Source organism: Alexandromys fortis, unplaced genomic scaffold (assembly GCF_014885135.2).
Source record: "Alexandromys fortis isolate MF-2015 unplaced genomic scaffold, M_Fortis_MF-2015_v1.1 scaffold_172, whole genome shotgun sequence".
NCBI lineage: Eukaryota > Metazoa > Chordata > Mammalia > Rodentia > Cricetidae > Alexandromys > Alexandromys fortis.
In genome coordinates, this window is record NW_026068061.1 from 2,109,805 (window position 1) to 2,131,061 (window position 21,257).

At 44.0% G+C, this 21,257-nt stretch overlaps 1 protein-coding gene across 1 annotated transcript; it reads left to right on the forward strand.

Moving 5' to 3' along the window:
- Positions 1 to 505: 505 nt before the first annotated feature.
- Positions 506 to 16,950, forward strand: Tm4sf4 (transmembrane 4 L six family member 4). The gene is made up of 5 exons (XM_050120231.1): positions 506 to 914; positions 1,588 to 1,677; positions 11,225 to 11,361; positions 14,386 to 14,575; positions 16,090 to 16,950. Exons 1-5 carry the CDS (start codon positions 741 to 743, stop codon positions 16,105 to 16,107), a joined length of 609 nt encoding a protein of 202 aa, XP_049976188.1. The 5' UTR covers positions 506 to 740; the 3' UTR covers positions 16,108 to 16,950.
- Positions 16,951 to 21,257: the final 4,307 nt, after the last annotated feature.

The window sequence follows — 21,257 nt, forward strand, 5'->3', positions numbered from 1 at the left end:
TGTGTTGGGAAGGAGACAGAATTTAATTACCTGAGTAAACACATAAAGAAATACAGCAGTTGGGCAATAAAGTAAGTAGCTGTTCCGATTTTATCCTTTAAAAGAACCCAGGCCTGAATTCAGCGTTATTCAATTAGGCCCTCAAATTACTTTTGTATTAAGGGAAACAAGCCCTTCTGGAACAGCCTGTGTTTCAGGCTTTCTGTGAACAAGGCCGAAGAAGAGCCAGGCCGATCACTCAGGGTTGGGAGGCACAACGTTAATCAGGACATTAGTGTGTTCAGAGAGGGATTTATGTAGTGCCTGGGGGAATATTTCTTTATTTGGGCAGGGACCGGGAGAATTTAAAGGGACAGTCCCACACACTGCCTGCCCCAGCCTTCTCTTCGGCTGCACCAACTTGAGTGTCTTGTCTGTGCTGGTGGATTATTAACAGAGGTTATTGGTCACCATGGCAAAACAATTGACCGATTGCACAGAACGTAATCTCATTTATGGGGGTGCAAAAAAAAAAGACATAGGGTCAGGGATATAAATGCCCATCACCACTGAGGGCCTGCTGTAGTGGAGGAGTGAACCGACTCCAAGGAAACAGTTCAGAAAGCTCTGACCCTTGGCCCCCAAATTTCTTACGGAACTGAGTACAGCTGCGGGAACCCCCGCTGCCAAACTCGCGGAGGAGACCCGCGAAGCAGGTGGTGAGGAGCCTTTGATCTCTGTGCTTTCCTGCGCCACCCAGCATGTGCACCGGGGGCTGTGCCAAGTGCCTGGGGGGCACCCTCATTCCCCTGGCTGTGTTTGGCCTCCTGGCGAATATCCTGTTGTTCTTCCCTGGAGGAAAGGTGGTGGATGACAACAGCCACCTTTCGGAAGAGGTCTGGTATTTCGGAGGAATAGCGGGAAGCGGCGTCTTGGTGAGTAGAGAAATCTTAATATTCCCATAACAGAGAATTCCCCTGCTCACATCCTTTTTTACCCCGTGCGTAGTACTTGGGATGCCATTCTGAAACTAACGACCTTTACGTACTGAAAAGTAGGGCCTTGATATACTCCCCCTTCCTATCAGCGGCTGGGGACATCTTGGGTTACTAAGTGGTTCATTCCCCCAAGCTTGGGCTGGAATGAGCAGAGGACATTTGAGCCCAGAGAATCAAGCTAACAGCCACTTGATTGCTTTATTCCAGTAAAATTGTGCCAATAAGAATTATAAGCAAAGCCCAGTGCTTTCTACAAATGAACGAGTTAGAACGCAGAGGTCCGGAAGCTCTCGTTCGGTTTCTTTGGCCCTGCGTTTCGGATATAGGTGGGACCTCCAGGTTGTAGCATGATACCAAGTCTCTTTCCCTTGCTCTAAATCTCCCTTTAAATGAAAACTCGGGGTGCCAGCTCTTAAAACCTCCTCACAGAAGTTGGTCAGTCAGGCCAAACGGAACCCCCATACTCAAAACCGCCTATCTACCCACGAGCCTTGTTTGCTGTTAAGTCTTGCCTGCCTCCTTAAGCCACTGAGACCTGAGGTCTTCACTGGCCGGAGAGAAAACGCAGGCTTCCCTTCGCACGCACGCTGAGCCCTTTTCTTGCCGGCAGATGATCTTCCCTGCACTGGTGTTCCTGGGCCTGAAGAACAATGACTGCTGTGGTTGCTGTGGCAATGCGGGCTGCGGGAAGCGATTTGCGGTGAGTTGACCGGGTTGACGGCCGGAACGACTCTGGGGTCCACTGCTGGTTTGTGCTGGGCACTAGGGGTGTGCCGAACCAGCCCCAACTCAGACTCTTGGGACACCTGGTACATGATTAAGCTCTGATTCTGACTAGTACAGAAGAATAAGGATAAATGTATCAAATTCTACAACCTTCATACTTCGAGGTATAGAGACACAAGTTTTACAAGCAATCAGTGACGTCAGAGCTTCAGAACTGGAGGGACGCACAGAGAAGACTGAGGTGGGGCCCCAGACTTCCCTTTGCCACTAAGAAGCTAGGAGAACTTAAACAAATCCTAACTTTCTTCTGGCTCTGAATTGCCTCTTCATTTAAGGAGACCTGCCTGGGGCAAGATAAAAGATGCTATCTCCCCTCCCTAATAGCCCACTAAGCTGCCTCCTTTACCACAGCCAAGGGCACTATTTCTGGAGGCCCAGCAATTCCCACTGCCACCCAGAATCAGCCTTAGGAGTTCAGCTTCCTCTCCATCTTTTAGTTGGAGAGCTGGAAACTGAGGAGGCATTGATGTTCCCAGGGGACGGGGGCACAGAAGGAATGCTGGCATGCAGGTCAGGTCCCACTTCTGCATCTGGGCAAGTCACCAACTTAAGATAAACAAGTTGGCTTGGAGCAGAATTCCCTAGATATGGTCAAACCCTGCTGCGTAGATACGTGTGTCCAGACGACAAAGACAGTTTCCTTTCACTCGTCCTCCAGTTGTTCTCATTCTAGAAAGGGAGGAACTCCTTGTTTTTATGGGGATAAGTCTTTGCTGTTTCTAAATCTTCAAACCCCCCTTCTAACAAAGGAAGAATCTAAGACTCTAGGAACACAGGCGACATTAGGTGGACCAAAACTTAATAACACTGTTTGCTAACCATTTCAGTTTCTCTTACAAAATAGTGATATAAATGAATAAAATGCTTGACTTAAAAACCATTAAGCATTTGGTTATATGATGTGGCAAAAATATGACGGAGGCAGACCCTGGGTTTGATGGGTAAAGGATGCTCCTGCTCCAGCGTCCTAGGGTCCAAGTTCCCCTCAAGGAGACACCTGAGCCAGCTTCAGATTCTTGAATGTCTCTCTGCCCATTCTGAAGCAGAACTGCCTTGACATTTCTTTCTCACCATCATCTGTCCATTTACTCAAGGAAGAAGGCATTTACCAAGTGCACAAAAAAGCCCGCTGTGCTCTGTGTACAAAACACTGGAGGTTTTGTGTGACATCGTATCATTCATTAGAACATCACTTCTAAAACTCACCGTAAATACTGGAAATTGTTCTTTCAGCATTTAAAATCATCATTTACAAAGAATATAAGAAACGGCAACAATTCATTTGATGTAATTGTGTCATAGGTTCTATGTACTTGATAATATTTCCCTATGATTGGCTATGAAGGAAAGGAAGAGCTATGTAATTCATGTTCCCGTCAGATCATTTAAAACTTGTCAGCTTTGGAAGATAGGTTGAAGATGACAGTTTGAAAAAAAACAGCAATTAAGGAATTTGAATGAAAATAAGGAAAAACTGTATCTTAGAAATTAGTCATAGCATTTCTGGTGCCGGGCAGAACTAGACAATGACTGAGTGCCACATAACAGGCAGGCAGGCAGGCAGGGGTGCAGGCGTGCTTGTGCCTTTCTAGGTTTCTCTATAACTAGAGTGAGAAGAACAACCATGTTCAAAGTATTTTACAAAACTTTAATTTCATTAGATTTTAAATGAAGCAAAGAGTGCATCAAGAAATTCATGTTGTTCCCAGTACAGTTGAGAAACACGTTCTAGAATATTTGCCCTGGTCAATACGTATCATCTCCCAGGGCTCCTGAGGCCTCCCTTGGATCTGCCCTTGGAGTGGGTTGGGAATGGCTGCATCCTACCTCCAGCTGTGCAGACGGGAAACCAAGGCTTTAGGCCTCAGCTACTAGAGAGGGGCACCGTGCTGAACAGTCAGCACCTGGGTTTCTTGGTATGGGTGGGGTTGTGTTTTAATCAAAGATCAGTACACAAAATGCACCTGTATATCTTACTTCTTTTCAAACCACAAGAAATGAACCTAGTATCGCTGGCCTCAGCACAACCTTGGCCTGTCCTATGTTGGTATGGCCTCTCCTGGCATGGCTCTAAGGCTCCATACATGCTGCTTTGTGGAACCTGGTAGTGTCCCCGCCCCCCTCCAAGACACACACACACACACACACACACACACACACACGCTCATGATACAAACACACCATACACAAAGCTGCATACTACATAGTGACCCTCTGAGCTATTTTCGTAAATGCTTAAGGCATTTCCTTACAAATGAACACCACACCAGTTGTCTGTGGAGCTCGGAGAAGCCCTGCCAGTAGAAAGATCTATAAGCAAACAGAGCAGAAGCCAGAGTAGCAGTTTCCCTCACCTCCACTGGCATTGTTATGTTTTTCTAGAACATTCCCCAAATGTTAACTGAACTTACATCATTCTTGTCCTTCGGTTATTAAAAAAAAAAAAGCAGGAATTAGAAGGCGTGGAGATAAAGTGAGCTCGTGACCAGTAACCAACCTTGAAATTTCCTAACTCATAGTTTCATTGTGAAGCCTGAGAAAATGAGTTAGGTGGTCTTTATCTGTGTGTGTGTGTGTGTGTGTGTGTGTGTGTGTGTGTGTGTGTGTGATCTCTGATCCCATACAGGCCCCTGTGAGGGGAGGAGACTGAAGCTCAGCCCGAAGGTCAGAACTCTGAGATAGATTAGGCTGACGTGAGCCAGGAAAAACAGCAAGGGTAGGTACTTGCAGGGTGGCCTTTGAAGCCCTGACCTAGGTTCGTTTTTTAGGTCCCAACCTCCTCTTCCCATGCCTGAGAGTCTCAGTGACTTCTAACTGTTTGTCTGTTTGGTCATTGCCCCCTGTACTCTCTTTAATACCTGGAAAATGTTGGTCTCTCAGGGCCCAGTGGGACAACCAATTTGATCAACTCATTCACTTTAGCAAAGGTCTATTTAGAAACCTTGGACTTGACTCAAAGTTGAGGGTCTTTAATAATACGGTATAAAGTAGATTGATAAAGGGGCGGGGGGGCAAGGCAGGTATTTCTGTTAACAGTATCGGGTAATAAATCGCAACATCCACACTCCAGGCAGGGCAATGCGGTCAACTTTTTGGAGAAAGATCTTGGTCTCATCATAAGGCGATCTGTAGGCAATTGAGTCTGTATTTCTTCTTGTGCTCAGCTCACTATTGCCCCCTACAGACAGATCCTGGATATCTCGTTCTTTATTCCTTCCAGTGACAGATTGGGGGAAACTTAGGCAATGCTTTTCAAGGATGCGTGATCATAAAGTAAGAAGTTAAAGTGTGGATTTCCTTCTTTTCACTCTTATCTTCAAAAACCCATATTCTTTGGCTAGGAATGACACTCTGTAGCAAAATGATTACCTACCATGTGTATGCTACTAGGTTAATCTCCAGCCTACCAAAAATTTGAAGAAAACAAAACAAAAACGTAAAATGCCCTCTTGTAAAATGAGTTTTGGCAACGCATTTTTTTAACTTTCGGAAAGATATTACCAGAATTTGGGAAAGACGTTGCAACGTTAGTGTAAAGAGAAGGAAAGGAAGTCCCAGGTACGTGTTCGGTATCAAAGACATAAAACCTGGAGAAATCCACACCAGGCAAATAAAGTAAGGAGTACCGGGAGGTGGCAGGTGATGTCTACACTTTCTCAGGCTTACCCCTCACCAAAGCCCTTTAAGCTACACAATCAAGTCCTCATTTTACAAGTGAAGAAACTCAGGTTGAACATTCAGTTCTTGGTTGGAGCCCTCATAGCTTTCTCAAGCTGAGCCAAGACAGAAAATATGGGACGCTACTGTTTTAGGAGAAAACAGGTGGGTTTGTTGGTATGCTGGAATCCCTGCACTCGGAGAAGCCTCGAGAAAAAGGTGGGAAGGACAGACCGAGAGAAGACTGACTTCAGGGAGCCCCCATTGGTCTCTTAGAATGTTTGTCAAGTAGGAAGGGCAGTGCCACCAGAGGTATCTTCTTTACTCACATGGCCATTGCCCAACCCTGTAAATACTATATCCTCAGGCCACATGTTTTTTCTCCCCTTTTGGCCCCATCGTCCTTGCCATAAGATCAGCATAAAATAAATGGCCAAAGACACAGTCATTTGTCAGAGCAATGACCGTCCTGGGCTCAGTTATCACAGGACCTGGCTAGGGAGGTCATAAGGTGGTCAGGAGGTGAGTTAGAAGGCATCTGACACAGGATTTTCTTATCATCTGTTTCAAGGGAAACTTTCACAGCATTCAACGCATGCAGTTGAACAGAATGTGTTTGCGGGGGTAGCTCAACGGTAGAGTATTTGGCTGCAGAATGTGTTTCTGGAACAACCATCTAAGAGAAAATTCATTTACTTTTGTTTTTCTCCCCAGACTTTTGCATTTGTAGAAAGGAAGGTGAGGGTTCAACAATAAAAATATTGCAGCACAATAGTAATATATTGTTAAGCGCTCATGTATTGAGTGCATTATGGTGTCATGGAAATTTTCCTGAGAATAAGAACAAAAGATCCCTGACGTCTTATCAGTGTGTGGCATGCTGGGCATTATTTAATAATTCATCCCCACCCTGAGAAATGTCTGGCTCTTCTAGAAGGGTCACTAGTCACTACTGAACAGGTTCTCTTACTCATTAATTATTGTTATTGAGCCTCTTTTTATGGAAGAGGAACCGAGGCAGAATGATTAACTTCTCAAGGTCATGCGGGAGGAGCCAGAACTTAGACCCAGCTCCTACTCCCTGTAATTCATACCCGTGACCATGATACATTAGTGTTCCTCTTTTCTATTTATTCCTTTCAGGGTGATAAAGCTTGACCAAAGCTAGGATGACTGTTCCCACTCTGGACTCCAAAACCTGGCAGGCAGCGCCCGCTCTCAAGAGGCGCTACCTTGGATGCTGTCCCAGATCTTTTGCCTATTCACTTTAAATACTATCACTTTAGGGAGGGGTTATGCCAACATACTTAATTTGACCTCAGTAAACTCCCATTGAATAAAAGAAGTTTTATTATAAAACCTATGATAAATGGGACTTAACCCATGCTGGTTTTAAGACAGATCATATCTGGCTGGGTGTGGGGACACTAGCTTTTTGATCCCAGCACAGAGAAGTAGATGCAAATGGATCTCTGTGAGTTCTAGACCAGCCTTGTCTACATAGTAAGACCCTCTAGCAAAACAATAAAAAAGACCGTGTACCCCACTTGACTAACATTTAGGACTCTTTATGTGATGTGAATTAAAATAATGTGATGTAAAGTTGTTTTATGTGATTCACCTGTTCTGTAAGATTGTGAAAATTAGGGTGGTTTCTAAAATTTCCTTTAAGGTGGGGTATTTCATACTGGAACTCAAAAGTACAACGTACCACTTACAGCTCTCCAAAGCTGGAATCCAATGCCCCACTCCTATTCAGATACACTGTAGAGCAAACAAAGCACTTTCTATTCGCTTAAGAATGACCACATTCCTCTCTTTATCACATGTCTTCCCTTTTTGAGAGGAAACATTTCCATGAACACTAGATCCATAAATTTTAAAAATTTTTTCCCACCAAAAATTTCAAATGACCTACATGAAGAGTGTTCAACATGGCCGTCCCGTGTGGCTACTGAGGAAGTGGAAAGGACCTGGTCTATTCAAAATAGGACCATATTCCAAAGAACTGATACAAAAAGACATATATTTTATTCTGATTACATGTTGAAATGATAACATATTAAATATGTAAAATTAAACAAAATACACTGATAAAGTTAATATCTTCTGTATCTTCCTTTAAGCTAGAACATTTGCATTATATATGAGATTATCTTTATAGACAGAGGTGGTCTAAGAGAAGCTCAAATGATATGTTTTGATAAAAGGGAACACTATCCCCTTGTTGAAGGTTTTTGTTAACCTGGTTTCTCATTTGCCTAAATGGAGATGTGTTTACTCTGTGTTCACTCTTTGTCACAATCCTCTCACACTCTAGGTGAAAATTATATATGAACACCCTCTCAAAATAACTTTTATCTCCTTTTTTTCTAGTCAGGGTCTCCTGTATCTCAGGCTGGTTTAAACTTGACATATAGCCAAGTAAAACTTTTCATTTCTGAGCCTCCTGCCGCCACTTTCAGGAGCATGAATTATAGGCATGCCTCATTGTGCCCAGTTTTCAAAAATATGTAGAATAGCATTCACTGGATTTTAAAGGAAATTCATTATATTAGAAGATTCAAAAACAAAATATTAAAACAGCCAGTGCATGAAATGTTAATAGAAGTGCTTCTTTACTTGCTAACACATTTAATAATAAGATGTGGTAGCAAGTCTATCAGAATTTCAGATTAGTGACAGGCAGTGGCTAATGGTTGCAAAGCTATAATGTGATAAGATCTATAGGACTGAAGTCCCCATCTTGAAGGGAAGGGTGACATCCTACTGCTGACAACATCATCAGTACAGTCTTACCTTGTGCATGATCAAACATGGTAAAATGTTTAGAATTGGTACCCAAACTCCTTTACCCAGATCTCTCGAGAGGAATAGTATGAGTTGAATTTTTCCTTTCACTACCACCTATTTTAGCGTAAGGGGCCTACTAGATCTTGAAGCCGTCTATTCTTGTTTGGTCCAGAGCTGCTGAGGGTGCATCAACCAGGTCTCCTAAGAGACCGATTTCCTTTCCTGGAAAAGGGACCCTTTTTTTAAAAATACAATTCAAAGACCCCCTATATGTTCAATCAGTAATAGTTTAATGACTTCTGTCTAGAATAGGCCAATACAGGGAGATCAAGCAAGCAGAGAGCTATTTTCATTTTCATTTTATCTCATGTCTGTGAGAAAACCAATTTTATTCACAAGAAAACTTGAAAATAACACACTGTTCGGTGTTGGTGGTCATGGGGTGTGGAGGTGCCAGGGCGTGAGTGTGGTACACATTCACATTACTACACGGGTAGTAGGTGGAAGGTTCTGGGCTAGGAGGAAGGAAACTTGGATCCTCAATGTAGCTCTGCCACTTTATAAATGTGTGACTTGACTATGACTGGGCTCAGTACTTGGAGGTGGAGGCAGGAGGACTGGAAGTTCAAGGTCACCCTCTGCCACCAGCTAGTTAAGGAAATCCTGAGCTACAGGAGACCTTGTCAAAAAATATAATAATGAGACAAGGCTACTACTTTAACACTTACTGTCTTGGTTTTTATCTATTGTCTTGATATTTATTGGTTTATTGTGGGGGAAGTATAGATGATACTAGCCATGCCACAGGTTTTTGAAAGGATAAACATTACACACACCTCTGCATAAGGCTCTCATCAAGTTGAGCCAGTTTTACTAGGTGGAATTGAAATGGCCGCACCAAGTGGCATTTGAGTTCTTCAATATTATTAAAACGTAACTTAGCCATGCTTGTAGGAGAAATTCTAGTTTCTGAAGGCTCTCAGCTAGTCTGAAGATGTGAGGGGCACTATATCATAGAATCTATTTTTCTGGGCGAGAATCCGGTCTAAGTGAAGAAAGTGAAATCTAGCATCTGTCAGGAAGGTTTTCCAGACCATCCCATGACTTTCTCTATAAGAGAAAGAGACAGCATAAGAAAAACCTGCCCTGAAGGTAAGATTTACCTCCCCATGCTGAGCATGCTGCCCATTCCTAGAACTAGCTGTGTGCAAACTGAACGGTGACCTTGCTGGAGGTGGCGAGGAGATGCTGCAAAATCAGAAAATAAGCCGCTTAAATAAGTGCATGTTAAGTACCCAACATGTTCTCATAGGAGTTCACACATTAAAAAAAAAATCACAGGATTCATAACTCATAACTATCTCAAGAAAGAGGAAAACTGAGTACAGAATTACCTCTTATTTTCCCCCAAAACTAGAACAAAGCCTCCAACAAAACCATTAATGCACAAACACGCACTTATAGACACACAGTTAACACATGTATATATACATCATGTTGTAGAAAATAAATTTAACAACCTTTTATCTGGAATGTTTATCCCAGCCACTGATTTTCGAATGTACTCGTGTTTCTTCGGTATTAGTGGTTTAGTTGCTATATGTACTCTGCACCACTAAGAGATTAAAGTCTCTTTCATGTCAGTTTGGACACACATACTTCCCTTTATTTTGAAAGAGGGCTTCTCTGTGTAGCTCTGGATGACCCGAAGCTGACAGCACAGACCAGGCTGGTCTTGAACTCCCAAAGATCTGTCTGCCTCTGCCTTGAGTGCTGAGATTAAAGGTGTGACCCCCACACTCAGCCCATGCTATTTCTAATTACTATTTGGAATAGAGATTGTAGAGTTCTACAAATTTCTAATCCTAAACATTTTGTCTGTAAACAGGAGTTAGCCTGAATGGTCTCCAGGATGGCTTCTGGCATTTGCCTTCTAAATTCGATTTTGATATTACTACTAAAAAAAATCATCTTATCCAATCTATACTACCAATTAATCTCTTCACATAAAAAAATCTTGAAGCTGGGCAATGGTTCTTAAATTAAAGTGCATGCTTTTAATCCCAGCAGTCGAGAGGCAGGCAGATCTCTGTGAGTTTCAGGCCAGCCTGGTCTACAAGGGCAAGTTCCTGGACAGACTCCAAAGGTACAGAGAAACCCTGTCTCGAAAAACACAAACAAACAAAAAAATCTTGAGCTGGAATTGTTGAGATTGTTTAGTATAAAAGAGAAAGCTTCCAACAGGTGAAGAGCTGTCAAGTCGATCTTCAGATATTATAAGGAAGATAGTTTTACATCTTTTTGTCCACAGGGAGTGTACCTAGAACCAAAGTGGAGATCCTCTCAACTTCTAGTCTCCAGCAGCATAAGCGGGATCTGTGTGCCGCATAGTGTACTTGGCCAGAAAAATTAACCCAAGATGTAACAGATTGGCCTTACATATTGGTCCTGTAGATTTTATTCCTTTTTCTTTTATTTTTTTTTTTTGAAACAGGGTTTCCCAGCAGCTATGCAGCCAGTCCTATACCTTGCTCTGTAGACCAAACTGGCCTTGAACTTACAGAGATCTACCGGCCCCTGACTCCTGAATGCTGGGGTTAAAGGCATGCACCACCACCACCTGGAAAGTGTGTGTGTGTGTGTGTGTGTGTGTGTGTGTGTGTGTGTGTAAATACACATATACATTCAAACCTATATATTCAGCCTTTTATACATATTCAGACATATATTTATATAGATTCAGATGAATATATATAATATATGTGTGTGTCTGAAAATACAGTGTTGTGTTCCTCAACCACTGAATAAGTGAAAAGACAGGAGTAATAAAGGGAATGTGAGTCACAAAGCTCCATCTGAGAGAGCTGTAGGTCCCATCTGTAATTACAAATGACTGCTATCCTATGGTCGTCATGTTTAGCATCAGGCTGGGCAGGCTTGCTGGGTGGTGTAACTGAGCATGAATAATCTCCGCACGGTCTAAGAACTCTCTTGTCTCTCCTCCCTTTCAGATGTTCACCTCCACATTGTTTGCTGCGATTGGATTCCTGGGTGCCGGGTACTCATTCGTCATCTCAGCTGTCTCCATCAACAAGGGGCCCAAATGCTTGATGTCCAATAATACATGGGGATACCCCTTTCACAGCGGGTAAGGCTCCACTGTACAACGAACATAATGTCACGGCCCCTTCATTATGTACTCTCAAAATGTCGCCGCTCAAGGTAAAGCTGACTCTGTGGTTAGGAGAAGTTGCATAGACCTCACTTCTAGGTCATTTTTGACAAACACGAGAGAAACAACTAGAAGAGGATGCCTTAGTTGTCCAGAGAAAATTTGCTGTGCCACAGCTCACATCCAAACATTAGCAGATTGTAGTTAATATTTTTGTCCTCAAAGGGTATACCTAGGACCAGAGTGCAGAACCTCTAGATGATTCCTAGTCTTCAGTAACATGAGCAGAATCTGCCTGCCACATAGAACACCATAGCGACAGTCCCAGCTGAATAAATGAATTCTACAGTATTTAATTAATTCCACAATTTCACTAGCCATATTTCAAGTACTCACTAGCTGCTTGCAGCTTGTAGCTACTGTGCTGAATAGCGAAAATATAGAACATTTCCATTGTAGTAGATGCTCTATTAGATAACTACACTCTCTCCTCCGAGAAGCTTGGACCATTTCTCATTTGCTCATTATCTCAGACCCTCTATTTTGCACAGTGGCTGAACATCCTTGGAGATCAGAAAGTATGGCTGTTGGATCTTCTAGCACATAGAGAATGGGTCCGTTAAAAAAGGACTAAATAGCTTACTAATAAACAGTTGTCCTTCCGCATCCACGGAGGCTCCAGGACAACCGTAGTTATTGACGCACAAGTACCCTGCACGGACTTGCAACAGTGTTTCCATATTGCTTATAATACTTGACGCAATGGAAATGCTATGCAAACAGCTGATACACTGTTTTGCTTAGAGAACAATGACATGTTCATTACAGATGCATTGTACCAGTTATTTATGATCAAATTTACATATGTGGTACCTGAACATGCAGAGGGATGGCTGTACTAACTCAAACTACTGATTGTTCATTTACAATAAGATCCTTAGAAACTTCAAGAACTGTCTTCAGACTGGGAAGGTGGGAGGCACTGGCTCTGATCTGATGATCTTGGTGTGTTCACAGGCACCAAGTACCCCAACCCTATTCTCACAACTACGCAAGCATAGATCTGTCATCTTCACATCATATGGAGTGACTCCAAGATGTTTCTTTCATACCTTGCAGTGAACTGTTGAGGCTCCATCACCATGGGGTTAGATTGAGGAACATAGAATTCAGACACCAGCACACTGAGTCTTCTCTAGAGATGTTCTGTCGGTGGTTCAGTTTCTCCCACGGCAGGAGTCAGGAAATCAGTGGGTAATGTCTTTTTGAAGGACCCTTCTGATATTCTTTCCATCAACAGCATCCGTGTAGTGTTAGCTATGGCTTACTATTGTGTTCTGCTGTGTGACAAACATTGCCTTCCATGACTTAACGTCAATTAGCCTAAATGCTGTGTCAAAAACAAAGGAGGGAGAGGGAAGGGAACACAATAGAGGCTGTACCGCTCCAAAGCAATACAACAGCCAGTGGTTGTGATGGGAAAGGCCTCTCACACTCCCCTGGAATAGGTAAGCTCACGCCCTGCTTGGGATGGCATGGAATCAAAGGCCGAGGTCAGGAGAGTGACCACTGCACCTGTAGATAACACCAGAAATGCTGAGTAAGGTAAAAGCCGGAAAGCAGAAAACCGTGCTTCAGAGCGCTGTGTACTCGGGCCTCGGATGAGGCCTGTTCCCCTCACAGCTGCTTCTGGTGTGTTACTCTCACGCATGCCCCCATCTTATATCTCTCTATCTGTTCCTCACAGTGACCACTCATCTACCAATAGCGTCACAGTAAAAACAGCATAGAGTCAACCTTATTGGACGGATCAAGATTTCATGAATTCTCCCATCTCTGTTCACTGTACAATACGAAATTACCCAGGATTAGCAGTGAAGAGAAAAAGCAAATGTTACCAAGCTGGCCTCTAAGATTCCAGCTTGTCCCATGCAAGCTCCCTGGTTGTCAGTTTAGTCTCTGTGAGCCCCTATAAGCCTAGGTCAGTTGATTCTGTGGGTTTTCTTGTGGTATCCTTGACTAAGGATGTTGAACAGTTCTTTAAGTGTTTCTTGACCATTTGAGATTCCTTTATTGAGAATTCTCTGTTTAGATCTATACCTCATTTTTAAATTGGATTATTTGGGTTTTTTTTTTCTAGTTTCTTGAATTCTTTATATATTTTGGACATGAGCCTTCTGTTAGATGTGGGAGTTGTGAAAATCTTTTCCCATTTTGTGAAGTGCTGTTTTGTCTTATTGATAGTGTCCTTCGATTTACAGATGCTTTTTGGGTTTCATGAGGTCCCATTTAGCAATGTTCCATCTTAGTGCCTGTGCTGTTGGTATTCTGCTCAGGAAGCAGTCTCGTGCTGTTTGTTTGGTTTTAGGACAGGCTATCACACTATACCTTTGGGCTTGCCTTGAACTAAAGGCATCCCTCCTGCCTCAGCCTCCCAAGTGCTGAGATTACAGATGTCAGTGATCACATGTGGCTGACACACTTCTTTTTCGTCATGTGACATGATCTATTTTATGTGGTTGTGGGTGGCCACTTGATAAGTTGTGACAATCAAACTGGTCTCTAACAATGATAACTAGGATGAAGGCCATCGACATGTGTGCAGCCTCAGTTTCCCCTTCTTTATAAATGTCTGTGTGCTTATTTGTCCTCTTGGCCAGCCCACAAAAACCTCTCTGTCACTTAGTAGTTTATGACTGGGACAAAGCACATAAAGTCTCTGGGCCTCAGCATCCTTGTTTGCCGAGCAGAAAGGAAAGAGCCGTGGGTTTCTGTGTGGAATCGACGGATGAAGACATGAAATGTCTGGGACGACAACCCGCATGGGAGAAGGAGAAGTACCTGGGGAGATGTGCTTGGGTTCTTTTCACTGATATTACCGGGTGTTTCGTTATAGGGCTTGTTTTGCACAAAAGAAATGGTAATGGCTACTCGCTAGAGTAGGCGATCACACACATTTGACAAATGTCGCCTTCCTGCCCGTTTCCCTATCACCCGCAGTGATTATCTTAATGACCAAGCCTTGTGGAGCAAGTGCACAGAGCCCCAGGACGTGGTCCCCTGGAATCTGACCCTCTTCTCCATTCTGCTGGTCATTGGAGGCATCCAGATGGTTCTCTGTGCCATCCAGGTGGTCAATGGCCTCCTGGGGACCCTCTGTGGAGACTGCCAGTGCTGTGGCTGCTGCGGGGTAAGTTAGGATTCTGCCCTTTCTTCTCAGAGCAAAGGAGGCCAGGTTAGACCGCCATCACCATGAGATGACCGCAGTGAGTATGGTTGCCACTCGAGGGTTCCGACCAGCTCATACGGACAGCACCGTTGTCTTACTGTGTATGTAGTGAGCAGTGTGCCCAGACTGAAGCTGACCACACTCCCCAGCCCCACAGCCAGCTACACATGGAGATATAGAACTATAGCATTCATGGAAGGGCTTCAGGACGTGTTTGCCAGATGGGCACGTTGCTAGCAACAATACATCCCATCTGGCCGAGAATTCTCACTGCCTACGAGGAAGAGGATCAGGGCAAAGCCTAGACAGTTTCTGATACAAGAAGAGAAAGGAGGGAAATTAGTCAAGATGACTTTTCAAAGTCCACCATAAAATATCAACAACAAAATACAAAAAGTAGCCGGGTGATGGTGGCACACGCCTTCAATTTAACGAACACCTGGGAGACAGAGGCAGGAGGATCTCTGTGAGTTCGAGGCCAGCCTGGTCTACAAGAGCTAGTTCCAGGATAGGCTCCAAAGCTACAGAGAAACCCTGTCTCAAGAAAAACAAAAACAAAAACAAACAAAAAAATACAAAAAGTAAAAACAAATCTATAGGTAATAAAAGAGTCTGATGCCTTCAACACCTAACCAAATCAGATCAGGCAACTATGTATCCACACGCATTTATTATAAGCAGATTGAAACATGAACAAAATAGTAACTTTTTTACATTTCAAATACGCTATATATATGTGTGTGAAAATATATGTGAAGACTCCAGTAAAATGGTTCAGAAAGAGTCCACTTCCACATCTGCTAGTCATGACATGTGAGCAAGTTGATTAATTTCTCAGCATCCTGTTGTCCCAGCGGCCTGTGGCTTATGTAAAGGTGTGCAGGTCAGCTTCTGTCCATGCAAGCTGAGAGCCTCCTGAGTCTGGCGTGGTTCTTAAAGTGACAGACGGGAAGGCTCCTTAATATCCAGGCTGTGAGAACTGGGTGGGTGGCCCACGAGTGGCCAGGTGCCCTGAGTTGTTTACCTATGAAGTGCAAGCATTAGCTCCGCTGCTAGTATTACAGGCTCAGGGCCTACTACAGGGTAATGGTTACACATCGATTTTTGCACACTCATGAGATTCAGCAAATGGTGCCTGGAATTGTTTCCTCACCGTATGGCATAGGCTCACTGCATGGGTTCTGGCTTCATTGTAGCTTTCAAAAGAAACACTTCTTTCACCACAAGTGGCTTTACTAATCAATAATAATAATTTAAAAAAAAAAGAAGTTTCCATGCCATTAACTGAAAACAAATAAGTCACAGATTAAAGTCTGAAACTTAAGTCAACAGCTGAAGAAAGCATTTAGTAGGAAACCCACGCATGGACAAGAGAAGTCAAAAGGAAGACGTTAGGGGAGGGTTAGATAAAGAGCAAGGAGACAGATGAGAAACAAAGCAAGCGTCTTACTTAATTTTCTTTTCCTCCCCTCTAGGGCAATGGAACAGTCTAACAGGTGTGGCAAGCTGCTCCAACCTTACAGCACTTCCTGTGGGAAGACGGGAAGACGGGCGTGCCATGGACACACCTAGAACATGCCCCAGCCCCAGCCTCGCTAATTCTTGTCTGCTTCCTCCCAGGCAGAGCTTGGGAGGCAGGAGGGATCCTTTTCTCTCTCCGCATAACTTTGCTCAACCTAGAAATTGGGTGGGTTGTTTTGTTTTTTCAAAAAAAACATTAATAATAATTGGGTAACTTTACAAATTAGCCCCCCTTTTAGAAATCCAGAAGAAGTTAAGAGCAGATTTTTCATGACTTCCTCTAAACAATGTAACCAGAACGAAGTCATTTCTCCTACCGCGTTGCTTCTTTGTATATAAAGATGTTCCTATTTTAGGAAGATCTGCAAAACACAAAGGGAAAAAACATTAAAGTGAAAACCAGTTTTCCGGGATGCATGGATAAGGAGTAATTGCTGTATGATACATCATTTTTATGGGAAGCCCGTTTTGGCTAACTTGTCTGGACTGCTTGTGACTAGTTTTATGAGGCTGTCATCACTAGCCAGGGTTTCCACGTGTATATTAAATTATTTAAATTCAGAATTAAAACAATAAACATGGTGTGTATACCAGGGAAGAAGAAGAAAGAGAGAATCATACCTGTTTGTCCTTTCTTTTTTTCTTTTTTTGGGGGGGGGTTGTTTTGTTTTGGGTCTTTTTTTTTTTTCTGGGACAGGACTTCTCTGTGTAACAGCCCTAGCTGTACTAGAACTGGCTCCGTAGACTTTGAACTCACAGAGATCTGCCTGCCTCTGCCTCCTGAGTGCTGGGATTAAAGATGTATGCCACCATTACCTGGCTTCTGCTTGTCCTTCCTCTTTTTATAAATGCATTCTCTCACTCTCTTTTTTTTTTCATTTTTCCATTCCTTCTTTGCTTTTTGTTTGACTTTTTCAGCTTTTTTTTTTTCTGGCTTTTAAAGACTTGCTATGTAACCTAAGTTGCTAGAGAAATCATGACCTTCCCACACCTACTCTCTCAGGGCGGGCATTACAAGCATATGCCACCATGCCTGGCCAACTACGTTGTTTGCTCCAGCATTTAAAAAGTCATAAGAAGCTGATTGGATAATATTTTCTCAGCCTATTCGGCAAGACTGATTTAAGAGGTCATGCTAATTCCATGCGCTGTGATGCTAATAGGTTAATTTTGGTTTCATTGGTCAGACACTGATGTGAAAGCAAATTCATTTGGCTTCTAATTTCACTTCTTCAACACACCAGCTTAGAGGGCCCTGAAAGTGGATTTGTAAGCCTCAGTTTCCCTATCTGTTAAAGGAGTGTTGAAGCACATTCATCTGGGGTAATCTGAAGTTAAGTTTGAAACAAGGGCAATACTGTCAGTGTAATTTGTGCACCAAGCAGAGGAACTCAGAGGGAATCACCATCCCGTCCCACCTCCATAGCCACCAACCAAGTGGACGGCACTGCATGGGTTAGGTACTCACTCACCACCTTCTTAGCCAGGGTTTCTATTGCTGCGACCAAACACCACAACCGAAAGTCAAGTTGGGGAGAAGAGAGTTTAATTTGGCTTACACTTCCATATTGTTGTTCATCATTAAAGGAAGTCAGGACAGGAACTCAAAGAAGGCAGGATCCAGGAACTGATGCAGAAGCCATGAAAGGGTGCTGCTTACTGATTTGCTTCCCCTGGCTTGCTGAGCCTGCTTTCTTAAAGAACCCAGGACCACCAGCCCAGGGATGGCATCACCCACAATGGCCTGGGCCCTCCTCTAATTGAGAAAATGCCTGACAGCTGGATCTCATGGAGGCGATTCCTCTACTAAGGCTCCTTCCTCTCTAATGACTCTAGCTTATGTTAACTGACACAGAACCAACCAGAACACCCCTATTGTGTGCTAGCCACCTAACGATCGGGCACTGAGGATGCAAAGTACCATGTGCTATTGTTGCTCTTATCATAGTATTGCAATAAACTGTGAGCAAAGTGATTATATCCAAGACCTGAAATTCAGTTGACAGCAGGAATATGGCCCATTTGGCCAGGCAGATGGGTCCTTGGGGTCTTCTGGGAGATTTTAACACACACACATACACACACACACACACACACACACACACTTCAATTAGTTAATACCACTGGTTCTGAAAGGTGGCTGAATATCAAATGTACCCAGGAAATCGTCTATAATTGCATGTTTCCAAACCCTACTTAAGTTGAACACTCAGATGATGCTGGGACCAACCATGTTGCACCACCATTGTCTTAGATGATAGCCTGTCAATCAGGATGAAGTGCCATCAGGTCAAATATGCGCTCCTAGGAGCTCCACCTGCTTGGAGCTCATGCCCATCAGCCCGGTCCGATGGCAGCGCTCAGGACAGCGCCTGTCCATCATAGCAAATTCACAAGGTCTTTGATAGAGAAATGGGAACGGGCATCCAAGGACCAGTTATGTAGGGCTTTTCACTGACTCTCCATCGTCATCATCATATCTGGTCTCATTGCTTTACACATGAAGAACTGAAACAAGTATCAAAGTTGACAAACTCTCACCTAGGACATGCTTCCATTCCTGTCTCCACAAGATCAGATAAGTAGACTTAGAAGGGGGAGCTAGAAGATGCTGAGAGGCATTGTCCCTGGAGAGATCCCTCTCCATACACGCGTGTACCTGTTTCTGACCCTCCCTTTCTCCCTCGCGCCTTCCCTTCCTCCCTCTGTCTCTGGCTCTTTAAGGGGGGGGGGGCATGGAGGGATGTTCAGAGACTCCAGAAACTTTCCTTCTTGTAGCAGCAAACTTAGTGTTGCTTACTCAAGTGCCTGAGTCTGCTACACTTAGTGTTCAAGCGGAGACTGTCCTAGGTATTTTTCCATTGCCCTGACAAAAAATCATGACCAAGGCATCTTTTAGAAAATAATGTTGAATTTAGACTCACAGTTGCAGAGGGTTAGAGTCATATTGGCACCTGGAAACAGCCAAACAGACATCTGTAGGTAGGCGGGGGGGGGGGGGGGATATACCAGGAAAGGTGTGGCTTTTGAAAACTCAAAGCCCACCCCCAGTGACACGCCACTCTTCCTAATGCTTCCCAAGCAGTTCAATGGGTAGGGGACCATATATTCAAGTTCATGAGCCTATAATGGCCATTCTCCTTCAAGCCACCACAGAGGCAAGGACAGCATCTGACAAACACATGCTTGAGAGGCCACCGTGGGGTCTTGACACAATGGAGAGGATGACTTCATGAGCAGGGGTGCAGAGTTCCAGCTGTGCATTCTTTCACATTCCTTGTGAGGTGGAAACTGTGACCCTAACGTAACATGAAGAGGAACCCCACAGATGAGTAGAAAGGATAGACGGGGATTAAGTATCCTTCTCACAATTAAGCATAGGGCTGGAGTGATCTCAGAGAGCAGGACAGGGAGGGGATGAGGGTAGGGAATGGCTGCCTCTGGATTGGTCAAAGGCAGACAGCAAGCAGCAGCAGTAACAGCAGGTGTTTTGTTTTTCTGTTTGTTTGTTTGTTTGTTTTTTCCAGAGTGGGGTTTTAAGGAGAAAAAGGAGTTATCTGTACTAGGGTGAGTTGGTAAGTTCTGATCGGACATGTTAGCCAAATAATGGATTTTGACCAATGATATTTTGTCTCAGGAATGATACAGTGGCCAAGTAAGGGGACAGACATCGGTGGCTAGCTTTAGGAATGTAGTCTTATGTTCTTTTAGCAAAGGAGAGAGAAGGGGGGGAGGGCAAAACCTGTCGGTGCCATGCTTGCTATGCTTGGGCCTGTCAGAGAGCCCTGCAGAAGGGGCTGTGGTTTCCCTAGCATCATCTGTTGACTACAAAGTGGCCCCCGAATTCTCAGAACACAAACCATAACCCTTCTAAAATACTTAGGTATGTGTAGACATACACACACTTCTTCCAGCAACTTCACTAGTGATAAGTTAACTACCAACACCCAATAAGCAGTCAGCTTGCTCCCTTCATGTCTAACGCTGGGGGCTTGAAGTATTCACTGTAAGCCGTCAGTAAGACAGTCCGATGAGGATGTAAAAATCTGACAGAAGGAGATAAATTTGAAACCCACAAGCACGAGCTGGAGCCCATGAGGATGGTGTACCTCCCGAGCCAAAGTCAGAGGTGCTAAGGGGAACCCTGGGGGTAGCGGAGGGATGCAGTCAGTTTGTGCATCAGGGAGGTAAGACCAAGGATCAGCAAGTGTGCACAGGCACTCCGGGGCAGCTGCTGCTTTCCTCCTGCCCATCAGAACTCACAAGGATCCGTTCTGGGAAGCCTTATCACAGGAAACACAGCAAGGGGGCACGAAGGGATGTCATCCGCTGGGCCAAGCTTCCTACACATTACAAAGCCGCTATGCCAAACTTGAAGGAAGAAGGAGGTTTTTAGTTTTCTTATGTCTCTACATCAGCTATTTCTTTTTTAAAAAATGACTTTTAGTTATTAAGCATGTCAGGATGTTCGTGTGTAGAGGTCGGAGAACCGCTTTGAGAATTGGTTCTCTTTATCTATCGTGTGGATCAAACTCGGCAACAAGCACCTCAACCTGCTGAGCCATCTCACCAGCCCTTTGTGTTGCTTCTCAATCTAGGCCAGGGTTTCTCAACCTCTATATCCATTGCCAGTTCCATTATAGTCCCCCATGACACCCTGTATAGGTCACCGTCACAGCTCCTAAAACTTCTTTCCTTTCCTGCTTCCTGTGATACTGACATTTATGGCTCACATGGCTTCTCTGTTTCGGTTGGCTGTGGCCACTGCCTGCATTCTTCTTCAACAGACATGCCACATTCCTGGCTTCTCCCCACAACGTCTTTGCTAAACTCTCATAGTTTGTACACTGCCTGCAAGGACTCTGAACCTATCACACATGTCCTGGCCCTCCACCCTTTCCTTTGAAATCTGGGTAGAAACTTTGGTGACCCCAGAACTCTTATATTCGTCTTCCTTTCTTATATTCTTATATTCGTCTCCTTGAGCTCAGAGACTTGATCTCAACAGTACGTGTGCTTCTTTTGTGCACTGGGCCAGGCACACAGTAAGTGGTCACTAAAGAATATGTCCTGCTCAGGAGAAAAAGAAAGTCCTTAATACATGGGTTTGCAGGGGGAGGGG